At 36.4% G+C, this 14,542-nt stretch overlaps 1 protein-coding gene across 3 annotated transcripts in view; it reads right to left on the bottom strand.

Annotated features, from left to right (window-relative positions):
- Window positions 1-14,542, bottom strand: part of RXFP1 (relaxin family peptide receptor 1) — a 101,540-nt gene that overhangs the window by 20,915 nt on the left and 66,083 nt on the right. For 2 of the 3 annotated variants that reach the window (XM_044224716.1, XM_044224715.1), the window contains exons 5-9: window positions 11,792-11,863; window positions 8,526-8,597; window positions 4,506-4,577; window positions 4,349-4,420; window positions 3,685-3,759 (exon numbers count right to left, since the gene is read on the bottom strand). In XM_044224716.1, the coding sequence (XP_044080651.1) occupies window positions 3,685-3,759; window positions 4,349-4,420; window positions 4,506-4,577; window positions 8,526-8,597; window positions 11,792-11,863 (363 nt within the window). The remainder of the gene's footprint in view (window positions 1-3,684; window positions 3,760-4,348; window positions 4,421-4,505; window positions 4,578-8,525; window positions 8,598-11,791; window positions 11,864-14,542) is intronic. The other variant, XM_044224717.1, reaches the window with a different exon arrangement.

The raw sequence follows: 14,542 nt of genomic DNA, 5'->3' as shown, positions 1-14,542 counted from the left end.
CGCTGAATTAGGCTTTGGTTTGTGTGCCAACCAAACTTAACTTGTTTTTAAAAAACAAGTTAAGCCTGCTTAAGTGTACTGATATGACTAATATATCTGACTTTAGTCTGCTATTTAAAAATATTACTGTATAGTTTTTTTTTTTTTAAAGATTTTATTTATTTATTTGACAGACAGAGATCACAAGTAGGCAGAGAGGCAGGCAGAGAGAGAGAGAGGAGGAAGCAGGCTCCCTGCTGAGCAGAGAGCCCGATGCGGGACTCGATCCCAGGACCCCGAGATCATGACCTGAGCCGAAGGCAGCGGCTTAACCCACTGAGCCACCCAGGCGCCCCACTGTATAGTTTTTATAGGTTAAAAAACTCTCAATAAATTAAAAAAACTTTCTTTTAATCTTTAGAAAGGTTTGTATATTCTATTGGTTATCTTTATAACATACCTAATACACCGTATCTTCTCTTTCTTAGAGAATAACAATACTTATTAATTTCCTGTTATAATTTATCTTATAAGCAATGATAAAATGAGTATATATTGTATTTCTTTATGCTCCTCTACTTTTCTTTCACCATATGATTTTGATCAATTGTAAGTTTTTTATAATGTTCATCTTAGGAATATCAGATACCTACATACTGGGGGATTTGTTGGTTTTAAGTGATGACGTTTGACTCCCAAGTTATTTTTCTTTCTAGTTCTATGGTTATCACTCTATTTATTTTGAAACTGTTTATTCATCTAAGATTAGTATGTCTTCTTGATGAACATACCCTCTTATCATTGTGTGATATTCTCTAAAATGCATTTTATTTTTCCATCTGGGCCCACATCTTCCAGCACCTTGCTCCATAATGTATCTTCATCATCTTCTATAGTTTCAAATTCTTCGTGTTAGCTTCTCCCGCCTATAATTATAAACCCACTTCATCTCCCATCAAAATAAGTTTAATTTGCTGTCTTGATTTTTGGTTCACCTTTGGCTATTGCCCCATCTGTTCATGTGGTTTATTTATTAATTATATTTCCAACTTTTTGAATTTCCAAATTTTTATTGTGGTGTTTACAGTTTTTATTTTTTGCTTTGAAACAATGATAGTAAAGGTTTTAATCTGCTGTCTGTCACATATCTGGCAAGCATATTATCTGGGGCTGTCATATGTCTTTTATTTTATGCATATTTTTCCAGTAAATCAGTTAAATAATTTTTTCTTTACCAACACATGAAACAGATTTTTCAGTTTATACTTTGCTAAATAAAAGTTCATGCGCAAGATAAAGGTATTGTGAATAGTTTTAGCAGAAATGAATATTTATAAAGCAAAAATTATTATTATTAGCATTAACATTGGGATAATACTGTCAGGAATGCATATGAAATGACTTGTTTGGATAGCTAAAATTTAAAGATAGTAACTTTAGTGATGAAATTGTAAATGTCCACTTCTTTACTAATAAATCTTTTTTTATATTAAATTTATTTATTTATTATATTCTGAGAGAGAGAGAGAGAGCGCTGGCATGTGGGAGCAGGGGAAGCAGTAGAGGGGGAGGGAAGGGAAAAGTAGAGAGAATCTTGAGCAGACTCCACACTGAGAATGGATCCCAACCTGGGGTTTGATCTCAAAATCCCGAGATCATGACCTGAGCTGAAACTAAGAGTTGGATGCTTAACGTAGGGTGCCTGAGTGGCTCAACTGATTAAGATTCTGACTCTTGATTTCGGTTCAGGTGGAGATCTCATGGTGGTGGGATCAAGCCTTATATGGGGCTGCCAATTCAGCGAACAGTCTGCTTGGTATTCTCTCTCCCTCTCTCACTGCCCCTCCCTCCATTTGCACAGATGCTCTCTCTCTCTCTGAATAAATAAATCTTAAAAAAAAAAAAAAGTTGGATGTTTACCAGACTGAGCCACACAGGTGCCCCTTTAGTAATAAATCTTAATCATTTAAAGATTTATCTGAGGGGCGCCTGGGTGGCTCAGTCAGTTAAGAATCCGGCTTTGCCTCAGGTCATGATCCTGAGGTCCTGGGATCTGGCACTCTATGGGGCTCCCTGCTCTGCTTCTCCCTGTGAGCGCCCTCCCCCACAAGGCCCACCCTCTCACCATCCCATCCCTCCCACCCCACATGCTCTATCTCTCACAAATACCTAAAAATCGTTAAAAAAATACAGTTTTATCTGAGATGTATATTAGGCTGCCTTTTTAAAAGCACAAAAAATGCTTATTAATGTATTGCATAATATCTCCTACATTTGCTTCTGGTCTCAGCACATGAATTTTTAATTGCTAATTTACTTATGTAAATATCAGTCAATTTTGCTTTATTACTATGCTTGGATTACTGAGCATGTAATAGCTGTTTAATGTCTTCATTTGAAATAAAATTTAACTACAACAAAGGATATTGAACTTAAATACCCTTTTTTTGAATACTTTACCTTGTCAACAAGGGAGGGTACTATGCTGTCATACCAAAATGCCCTTTGGACTCAGTAATGATTCTGGGGATGTTTGTCTTCTTCTAAATGGTTCCAAACTAGTGTGTTTTGAGTTATTATGTCTGCTTTTTATAGCACTTCCCACTCCTGCTTTATTATCAGGTCGATTGTTGTCACTTCACACTAATGTTTTGAACTTATCTTTTCACTCTAATTTTTTTAAATTTACTTTTTATTTTTTATTTTTGTTAAGATTTTACTTATTTGTTTGATAGACAGAGATCACAAGTAGGGAGAGAGGCAGGCAGAGAGAGGGGGGAAGCAGTCTCCCCACTGAGCAGAGAGCCTGATGCAGGGCTCAATCCCAGAACCCTAAGATCATGACCTGAGCCGAGGGCAGAGAGAGAGAGTACAAGCAGGGGGAGCAGCTGGCAGAGGGAGAAGCAGGATCCCCGCTAAGGAAGGAGCCCAATGCAGGACTCCACCCCAGGACTCTGGGATCAGGACCTGAGCCAAAGGCAGATGCTTAACTGAATCACCCAGGTGTCCTTTTCCCCTCAACTTTTAATCTGGCTCTTACACTCTGCTGTGAGCTTAGAAATCAAGCGACAAAAAAAGCTTCTGAAAATTTCCTACAAAATGAAAGAGAAAGTTTTCATATAATACTGTACATGTGGTATACTGAACTTTTAAATAGTTATTTTAGTTACTTGTTTCTTCATTTTTTACCTGCATGTTAAGAGGCAAATTTACTGGGTAATTGAGTTCTGGACAGGTAGAATGATACTTATTACCATAAGCAAAGTTACTGTGTAAACATTTCCATGAGACATATTCTATTGTGATTAGACTTCAAAAATAAATTATAAGTATCATATTCTCATTAGGCAGAATTTAGAAACGAGACTAAAGTGACTTAGTCTTTCTGTACCAAATAAATAGGCGAAAATAGATGACAGAAGGAAGGAAGAGATGTTCTACAGCTACTGTGACATCTCTTCTGTCTTTCTTCTTCCTGTCTCCAATTTTTGTGTGTGTGCGTGTGAGGTGTTTTATCTAGGCAAGAGTCTAGAAGAGTTAATTTGGATAATTGGCATGTTTAATAACAAAATCATACTAAAGTAATTTGAGGAAATGTGACATGACATAAACAACATATCATTTTTAAAAACCTAATATCCAAAGTGTACTAGGCAAAACCAGGAAAGTTAGTTAACTTATTTAAAGAAAGGTTCATCAACTTACAGCCAATGCAGCCTTGGCATGTGCTGGCAAAGAGGTTTGTCTGGTAAATGGGTGAGGACATTATTCATCAATGCTCTGAAAAAGAAAAGGAAGAAAAGAATTCACATTTTTCTGGTTCTTCTCTCGTCTTAAGTCAAACATGGTATTATCATTATTCTTTATAAAACCACAAAAATCTATTGCGTTAGTTGTCTTCTCTCTCTTTTTTTTCTCTGTAAGTCTTGTTATATTTAAGTGATTGCTTGTTAGTAATAAAATTCGACAAATGATAGTTGTCATATGGAAGAAGCAGCAAAGTTAGTAACTGAAGGAAAGCCTGTTCCCATCAAAAGTGGGTAGTGAGAAGAAATTGATTTTCAATTAATGTTATTTTTCTTTACCAAGATTAATATGGGCAGTAATGGTGTACTTGAGAATATTTCAATAAAATATGGAAGTAAGGCTATATTTAGTTTTGATGGGCTGATATCCTAGAAGACAGACCTTATAAGATTATTAAAACTATAAAATAGCCATTAGAATATGATTAAGAGATGGTTTGTAGTTGTAAAGGACTTTTTGGGGCTTTAACAATTCCATATTTAATGCTGTTAAACTTAAAGCAGAATTTTTATTCATGTCTTTTCCTTCAATTGAAATATTTGCTTTAATTTTTAGTACTTACAAGAGAATAAGAGAATTTAGTCCATAAAATGTTAGTGGGGAAATTCGACTGAGGTGATTATCTTCAATTATCCTGCCAGCCAGAAGAAAAAATTGATTCATTTATATATTTAGAATATAAAAACTAATACTATAAAATGCCATGTAAATAAACATACAGCCATTCTAGTCTGTGGAGATCTTCAAAAACACCCGGCTTCAAGAAAGTTATTCTGTTATGGCTGAGATACCTGAGAAAAGAGAAATGACCACAAGAAATGTGTTACCTTCTTATTTTTTTCTTGATTTTTTTTTGATTTTATTTTTCAGTAACGTCTACACCCAATGTGGGACTTGAACTTACAATCCTGAGATCAAGAGTTGCATGATCTACTGACTGAGCCATCCAGGTGCCCCAAATGTGTTACTTTCTTGATATCTTATAATAAGGAAAGGAAAAACAATAGTCATCCATCTTAGATTTTCTTATATGCTATTCTTATCACTCCTTTTTCCTTCTTTGGGGTCTCTAAAAGGACTTGGTCACTTACCTTTTCATATGTAGGTTTTAGTTCCCCTAAAATCAATCAATCAGTCAATCAATCACACTCTATTCATTCACCTACGCCTTTACTAATCAAATTGTTTTGCACACCTACTCTGTGGCACTGTGCTAGGTGTATCATCCCTTTCTTTGAGGCGCTTTGAGTCTAGAGGGAAGGTAGAATACGAACAGGTTATTATAGCAACGTGGGGAAAAGAGAGAAGTGCACAAGGTATGGTTGTTCTGACATTGTGCAGACAGCGCTTAGCTTTGTTGGAGGTGGGGACTGCAGGGCACAGAGAAGTCAGGACACAGAAGCCTGTACTAAAAGGGGCACAACGGGATGGATGGAGATTTGGATGAAGATGTCATTTGCAAAGCAAAGATTGGGTCGGAGTTCATACAGGCAGAGGAGATCGCTTATGCAAAAGCAAGAAGTCTGAAGGAGAGAGTAACAAGGGAAGGGATCACCAGGTATCTCAGTGCAGCCTCACCCTGAAGGGGCTGGGAAGAGAGACAGGGAGTGAACCTGGGAGGCAGGTGGGGGTCTGTTCTAGAAACAAAGGACATTGAATGCCTTACCAAAGAGCTTGACCCCACTTTACCTACCGAACTTTACTTCTAACCCTACTGCAGAGTGAACCAACTCTGTTCTGCTACGCTGCTCTTGCCCTTTCGCCGTGTTTATTTCTACCTCAGTCTCTTTAGCACAGCAGTGTGCGGCTCTCTCTGCTGTCAGTTCAAGTCCTGGCTTTGCTACTTATTAATAGTGTGACCTTAGGAAGCAGTTAACTTCTGAAAGCCTCAGTGTTCCCAACACTAACATGGAGGTAATATGAGTATCTGCTTTATTAGGTTGTGGTAATGTTTGAGGCAACACACGTCATAAACACTCAGCACATATTGTTCATGACAACAGCACCTCTGTTCATGCTTACCATTCTGATTTCTCCTCTTTTTCCTCTCTGCCTACGATTCATTTGCAAGTTTTTGTAGAAATTTTACTTCCAACAGATACATGGACCACATGGATTTCTCTCTTTTCTGACAATTTTTAGAGTTGACATGTTATAAAATTCCTCCTGCTGGTAGTCTCCCCTGTCCCTATCAGGTTTGACTTTCGCTTAGGGATAACAAGAGATGATGCCCTGTATTATAGTGTATAGTGTCTTGTGGTTTGCCTCCCTCTCTGGTTTTATCTTATTTTATTTTCCCCTCCCTTTTCCTCTGTTCATCTGTTTTATTTTGTAAATTCCATGTATGAGTGAAATCATATGGTACTTTTCTTTCTCTGACTGACTTCTTTCCCTCAGTATAATACTCTCTAGTTTCATCCATGTCATTGCAAATGGCAAGATTTCATTCTTTCTGATGGTTCAGTAATAATCCATTTTGTGTGTGTGTGTGTGTGTGTGTGTGTGTGTGTGTATTAACATTTTCTTTATCTGCGCATCCTTTGTTAGACATTTGGGCTCTTTCCATATTTTGACTATTGTGAATAGTAATGCTATAAACATTGGGGTGCATGTGCCTCAGGGGTCTCCTTTAAAAGCCAATAGCAATCCCTTAGATACAAGGCATTTGACTCCTCCCATATCTTATACTCATCTGTTTAGCCCAGTCCTGTCTGTTTTCCCGAGTCATCCCTCACTATTCTAGATCCCAAATGGTCACTCATTTCAGTGAATCTTTTTTTAAAAAAGATTTTCTTTTATTTATTTATTTTAGAGAGAAATAGAGAGAGCAAGTGCATGTATAATCAGGAGGAGAGGCATAGGGAAAGGGAGAGAATCTCGAGCAGACTCTGCTCTGAGTGCAGAGCCTGATGATGCCAGGATCAATCGCATGACCTGAGATCATGACCTTTGCCAAAACAACATCTGAAGAATCAGATGCTTAACTGACTGAGCTGCCCAGACACCCCTTTCAGTGAATTTAGTAGCAGTTTTGGTCTGAACAACACAGGTTTAGGATTTATTTAAGTAACCTCTTTTATAATTTTCTAATTATTTTGCATATAACTGATTTATCACAAAACTGGTTTTGTTTCCCCACCTTAGATTATAAGCTTCCAGAGTGCAAGAGGCATGCCTCTGTCTAGCAGTAGCATAGCCCTTTGCCTGAAACTTTACGGTGTAAGCTGCTGGAAGGAAGCCTGTCTGACTTATCTTCCTATGCCACCTCCCCATGGTGTCTAGCTGAGAAATTTACACACTGCAATGGCTAATGAATATTTATGGATGAATGAAAAGCAGGAATCTAATGATTATCGCAGATAATCTAGAAGTGTGTGACATCTTTAATATCCAAACAATATTCCAGTGCTATGAATAACTATGGAAGGAGATGGCGGACCCTTTAAAATTTGTGGTACTATTCTTTGCATCTGTGGAACTCTAAACCAAGCCTGGACTGTTTTTCACAACCATTGAACATTAAACCAAGCAGATGTGGTTTACTAAGTTTTCAACAGATTCATGGGGTATTAGAGAGAAAGATAGTCGGGAGTCTAATAGGAATGAATCCAGTATTGACTTTGGGTGATTTGCCAAGAGAGCAAAGAACAGGGATGGGATAGAAGGGAAGAGGGTTTGTCAAAAGAGGTTACTTTTAAGACTTTGAGTCTCCAGGGCCCTTCTTTCATTTTGCTAGTAAAATCACTAGGCAGCCTTTCCTCAATCCCAAACCCTCATGCCACAAACTAGGAATCTGGCTGGAATGAGTTTCTTGGATTAGGATTTTAAAAAGGTGGTATAAGATAGAAAGCAAGGGGGGCAGAAGTAGAAATATAGGAAATTGTTTCATTTGAAACCCAAGAGCGAGATAAGCCATAAGAGAATCTTAATCTCAGGAAACAAACTGAGGGGTGCTGGAGGGGAGGGGAGGTAGGAGGGATGGGGTGGCTGGGGGATGAACACTGGGGACGGTACGTGCTATGGTGAGTGCTGTGAATTGTGTAAGACTGATGATTCACAGACCTGTACCCTGAAACAAATAATACATTATTTGTTAATAAAAAAAGAATTAAAATAAAAAAAATACAGGAAGTTGTTGATTTAAGCGATTTTTGGTTATATTTCCATGCTATTAATTCTTACAGGAGGTTAGGTTCAGCTGCTTAGTAAAACTCAACGAAACGAACTTTGAGAAAGCCATTTTTTAAAAAAATTATATATTTTTTAAGATTTTATTTATTTATTTCAGAGAGAATGAGTGAGAGAGAGCATGAGAGAGAAGGTCAGAGGGAGAAGCAGACTCCCCAAGGAGCTGGGAGCCCGATGCGGGACTCAGTCCTGGAAGTTCGTGATCATGACCTTAGCCGAAGGCAGTCGCTCAACCAACTGAGCCACCCAGGTGCCCAGAAAGCCAATTTTAAAAAGCTTTGCTTTTAACTATAATGAAATATCATTTCATACCCATTAAGATGACTGTTAAAAAAAAAAAATCCCCAAGCAACAAACTCCCAGACAATAAGAAGTATGGATGAAGATGTGAAGAAATAAGGACTACTGGAGTCAGGACTCAAGCATGGGCCTGTCTGAGCTGGAACCCCCCAGGGACAGGGCTGCACCCACCCTTCCCTTGCTGTGGGCAGGAGGGCTGCTGCACAATGGGCAAACTGCAGGACTGGTGAACTGATTGCGCAGGTACTTACAGTTTAGTAAGACTGTAGAGTCCTCGGAATGCATAGATGGGTATGGATCTAATCTTGTTGTTTTGCAGACACCTGTGAAGATAATTATAAAAAAAATGACACAGTTTCAGTTTTGCAAGACGTAAGAGCTCCTTGGGTGGGTGGTGGTTCTCCTAGCACAACGGGAATGGACTTAATGGATCACTGAATACACCCTTGTAATTGGTTAAGATGGTGCATTTTACGTACTACTTGTTTTACCATAATAAACATTTCTTAAAAATCAATTAATTAATTAATTAATTTTCAGCATAACAGTACTCATTGCATAATAAACTTTTAAAATTTATTTTAATTATTTTTTTATTTTTTATGAATTTATTTTTTAAAAGATCTTATTTATTTATTTGACACAGAGAGAGCACAAGCAGAGGGAGCAGCAGGCAGAGGGAGAAACAGACTCCCCGCTGAGCAGGGAGCCTCACACCAGACTAGATCCTAGGACCCCGGTATCACAACCTAAGGGAAGGCAGCCACTTAACTGACTGAGCCACCCAGTTACCCATAAGCCTCTTTTTTTAATTAAAAAAAGGTAGACCTAACGATAATTGAGTGAAACTAGATATCATCTCATTTTGTTTTGCTGTTAACTTCATGTATGATTAGGCAAATTTTACTTAGAAATTCTAGTTATAAAGATGAATATGTAATAGTTAAAAATTTAATATTTGAATCTTCCTTAAGGAAAACTTTAAGGCATAATAAGGCACTCAGTAATCCAACAGGCCCAGAAATCAGACTTTTTAACATTTCCTGCTATAATAGAAAGATCGGCATTTAGCATAACGCTGGCAAAAGTACAAGTATGTGACATCTTTAAGGTCCTGGATCATATTCCATGTTAATCACAAATCTGCCCAGCAAGTTAGCTTTAATTTTATTAATTTGACCCTCCAAGCCTTGCTCCAAAAGTGTTTGATGAAGCTTAGAAGGAGTATTTATGGCAAAAGAAAGAAAAAAGAAGTAAAAAGACCCAGGACTAGAAGAATATAAATTAGACTGGCAGGTCAAGACAAGAATGCAATCTTAAATAGTTAACTAGTCATCCAGGATGATTGGCCTCGGGTTAACTGGAGGTCAAAGGAAACAGATACCAGAACCCAAGCAATTGCATCAAATGCACCCTTGCAAAGCTTTGTCCCTCTGCATGTACTGGCCCCAGGTTTTAGGAAACGACAAATAAGGGCTTCAAGCCTGACTTCTTGTACTGAATACAGGTCACCATTGTCCTTTAGGGAGTTCTGAAGTTTATATATATATTTTTATAAATACAAGGAGGAATAAGGTAGAAACCAATATGAACACATTTTTAAAGAGATTTATTTGTTTATTTTAGAGAGAAAGAGAGCACAGACAGAGAGCACAGAGAGAATCTTTAGCAGACTCCCAGCTGAGCGCAGAGCCCAGCTCGGGCTTGAGCTCACAACCTTGAGATCGAGATTGTGTCTTGAACCAAAATCAAGAGTTGGACACAGGGCACCTGAGTGGCTCCGTCAGTTAAGTGTCTGCTCTGCCTTCAACTCAGGTCTAGATCCTGGAGTCCCAGAATCAAACACTGCATCAAGCTCCTTGCTCAGCGGGGAGTCTGCTTCTTCCTCTGACCCTTCCCCCTCTCATGCCCTCTCTCTCAAATAAATAAATAAAATCTTAAAAAAAAAAAGTCAGACACTTAACCAGGCACTCTCAGTATGAACAAATTCTTAGTTAATTAGAAATTTTGACTAAAGAGGATTCCCTATTTCTCCAACATGTAAGAAAACCTAAATTTGATTATAAAAATTTGATTATTAAATTTACTATGCACTTAACAATTTCACGGAATGTACTGACTGTGATTTCGATTACAAAATAGGGAATGCTAATACGCAGAGAAGCTTACGCATGTATTTATTTGTTTCTAAGTATTTTCATGATTAATGATTAATAGACTGTATTGCATGAAGGTTGAGCAAAGCTGTATCTCTAATAATCAAGTAGAATTTTTTTTGTAATTACGCTATTTTGATCTATTAGTTAACACAAATTGGCTGTTCAAGAAGTAATTTGGGACGCCTGGTTGGCTCAGTAAGTAGAGCACATGACTCTTGATCTTGGGGTGGTGGGTGTGAGCCCCACGTTGTGTAGAGATTACTTAAAAATAAAATCTTAAAAAAATTAGTTCAATGTTAATTATGTAAAAATGATAAACTACTGTGTTATATAAACCTGAATTTTGATGTTTAAAATTAGAGTACTAACTCCTTTTAAACACGTGGACATAAGGTGGTGCTACAGATCAGAAAAATTCTTTAGCCTCCAAAAATCAGAAAATAGAATACAGAAGCATTCTCTTGAAATATTTACATAAGGCCTAATTTTGAAAAGCTCTTCTCTCGATTGTTAAACATCCAGTAGTTTTGAATGTCATTTTTAGTGACATTTTTATTTTTAAATATGAAACATACTTTTTTGCAGATTATCTGGGTTTTGAGTACATTTCATCGAATGGAATAGATTAATTTTTATTCTGATTTTGTTCTATTTCTGTTATCTTAAAGAAGAATGTACAGATATATATACAACTATGTATGAGGTTTCTTCAGTGTAAGACCAGAACTAAAACAGACATAGGTATGAGAATGAATCTAGGAATTCTCGGATGTTTTCTGGAGACCATGATTCAGGCTGAGGATATTTAAACCAAACAGTTTTCATACTTGATATGAAAGTATGATAAGATTTAGTCACAGAGTTGGACTGAATCACAGGTAAGCACAAACTGCACCATTATGGATTTTGGGAGTATACATAAAAATGCTGAACTGATGGGAATCTAGCATGTCAGATACTACATGAATCGAAAATAAAAAACTGCATGGCAGATATGAAAATGGAATTAAGTCCCCAAAACAACATGCTCTGGGGTTTCCAACCACCACGACTTGCTCTCTTAGGTGGAGAACGAATTTGCAAACATATGGAAGAAAATTCTTCACAGGCTAGTGTGTGCCAGAAGAACTCATATCTCGCATGCTCCAGTTTCTTTGAGAATAAATGTGATTTTTCTAGAATGACTTCTAGAACTCCTCAAAAAAACAGTTACCTGGTAGTCTCTAGCTAACAGCTAAATAATTTTCCGAGGACGGATTGGACTTAAGCGGTGATACAGTGTTGTTATGTGCAGAGGTGGGAAAAGACAGGCCAAAATGGTGTGTTAATTTTAACACGGGAATTAAATTTTTTCTTACAGTTTTTGAAGATTATGGTACTTCTTGAAGCCATCAGGAGGAAGCTTTCGTATTAAGTTCCACTGAAGTGACCTGAAATAAATGTAAATTGTGGTTCTTAAAGTGTTTCTTTCTTTACTTTTAAACTACAACAGTTTATAGGAACAATATAAATAATTACAAGCTTGATTTAGTGTAGTATCAATTTTCAGGAAACATTTTATTTCATGGTGTTACTCTCATATCCATAGTACTATTTGAACCAAGTCTAACTGTTAGTTTTGTATTACTAAAGATATTTGTCTTAAATTTAGGCTACAACATTGTAATTCTAACAAAACACAAAATAATGTAACTGGGAAAATAATTATCAGTTCATTTTCCTTTTTTCTTTTTATTTAACAGACACTAGAAACCATCTTGGTTTTGAAGTAACAATAAAAATACTGTTTTCTGTGTAAAGAACATATAAGAGCTTAAGTAATTTTATATTCTTCAGTATTTCATTGGTCACATTCCACTACTTTTACTTCCTTTTAAAATTAATTACGAAGGCAACTGTCAATTGGTCAGTACAACTGAAACTCTTTATTCAATAAATGATTTTATTTCAATTTCTAGGAAATTTTATAGAAAGATTTCCCCTTGAATCACAATTTGATATGTAGTTTGGCACAAACGAGGTGCACATAATTGTGGTTGTACTGGAAAGGACCTAAACCTTTAATGTCTTAAAGAAAAACAGTGTAAGGCAGTAGGAACAAACTTAAAGAAGCAAAAAACCAAACCAAATGGACAAACACCCAAACTGTTGCTGCTGGAGTCCCTTGCAAGAACCATACACAATATTTCCTTGTCAATCTCTTTAACTGTGAAAACCTCGATTTCTACTAGATGACCTGTAATAATATGATGCAATTGTTACTGTCTTTATATAATACGATGGAGCAGATGTTTCTTGTTAAGTGAGCAATAGATAACATTGTCTCTAGGTTGACCACTGTGGGATAAACACTTGGAGATGCTTGACGGGCAAAAAGGACTCGGTTACAACAGCACCATACAGTAGGCACTACCAATGTTATTTGTTATATTGGTTTGGACCAGTGTTGCTTAAATTTGATAGTGAAGACTTCTTAAAGCAAAATAGTTTCTCAGACTCCCACAGAACACATCTTTGGAATCTGAGAAATATTATGCTAGAGTCTAGGAGACCATGTATTATCGATGGGGATGTTATTGCTCTGAGGTGTGAAAACTGGTTTTTAAGGAGGGAGGAAAAAAATCTTATTTTACCTTTTTAAATGGATGAAGAATGGGTATACATACAGATATAGACGAGTATATGTATAATATTAAAATTTCACAGGAGGGGACAAATAGAAAAAAAATGTCTAAAAAAGCTTGGAGGGTAGTAATGAAAAGAAAAAGGAAAACTTAAGTTCTAGACTGTACATAACAGTCATTAGTGGTTTTTTAATGAATGAATGCCAAAGGCTGATTAACTATGAACTCCCCCTTGAAATCATTCGTAGCTGCCGGGCTATCTCTAAATGTTCTTTCATTTCTTATGTTAGCTAAATGAGAATTCCTGTCCTCCTAATCCTTCTCACTTGGCTTGGATCTTCAATTCTGCTTTACATCTTGTACATGTTTCTGTTGTTTAAAAACAAATGGTTGAATATTTGAGTTTGATTTAAATCTATTGATAAAAGCTTAGTGTGTTTTCAAAAATGTGTTCATTCATTCAGGCATTCATTCATTTTCTCAATGTATGTTGAATGCCTTCCATTTGTACTTTGGGAAAAAAGGATAATGTCACTGCTCTTAAGAAGCTTATACTCTATTAGGGTGACAAAGAACCTATTTTATCTATAAATAGAGGGCTTCTTTGGATGATAACTTTAGTTTTATAGCCTAGGGCTAAAAAGGCTATCATCTTGTTTTATTTTTTATTTATTTTCATATGACTTCATTTCAAAAACAGTGTTCAGGGTTTATGGTATCTATTAGGAACTTTGGAGGATATATAGAAAAACTCCATTGAGCTTCTGGCACTTCCCTTTTTCTGGTAGAGAAGACTAGGACTCCAATCACTGCAGCACAAGGAAGACTGATGTGCTTCAAAGAGACACGAGTGGGGTTCTATGACAGAATCCAGGAAGAAAAGGCGAATTGCACGTGAGTGGAAAGGTTACACTGGAGGGAAGGTAGGCTCATTTAAGGATTCCTAAATTATGTTTCTTAGAAAGTTGGTTTTTATTGATAGTGCCTAGGATTTATAGGCGACTTATTTCTAAATGATGTCAAATATTTTAACAAATAACATTCTCCATATTTTCATAATACCCTGTTGAAATGAAAGTTTTATTCTTACTGAATAGGACAAGCCAAAAAAACTTTTTAATATGATAAATTTTTGTGTTTTAAAATGTAATATTCCAAGTCCGACTCTTTACAAAGTGGTGTGTGTGTGTGCAAAAGAGAGAAACTACCTAGTTTAATTATTATTGCCAAAGTTAGCTATAGTTTTGATAAAGTTCTTACAATTAGATTGTGTAGTTTAGTGATTAAATTCCAGGATCTTTCAGTCAGCACTCACACAGTCAAAACTAATGTTTAGGAAGCCCGAACAAGACATAAATCATCATATTTATCTGTCTCTTTTGTTCAATTGCATTTATGTGAAAGGTCTTAAAAATCCCCACTTCAATAAATATTATTGGGATTATTGGTTTCTTTGATACTTATATATGATTATATATGATTTAG

The sequence above is a fragment of the Neovison vison genome, chromosome 11 (genome assembly GCF_020171115.1).
Source record: "Neovison vison isolate M4711 chromosome 11, ASM_NN_V1, whole genome shotgun sequence".
NCBI lineage: Eukaryota > Metazoa > Chordata > Mammalia > Carnivora > Mustelidae > Neogale > Neogale vison.
This window is presented reverse-complemented; position numbering and strand designations above follow the sequence as displayed.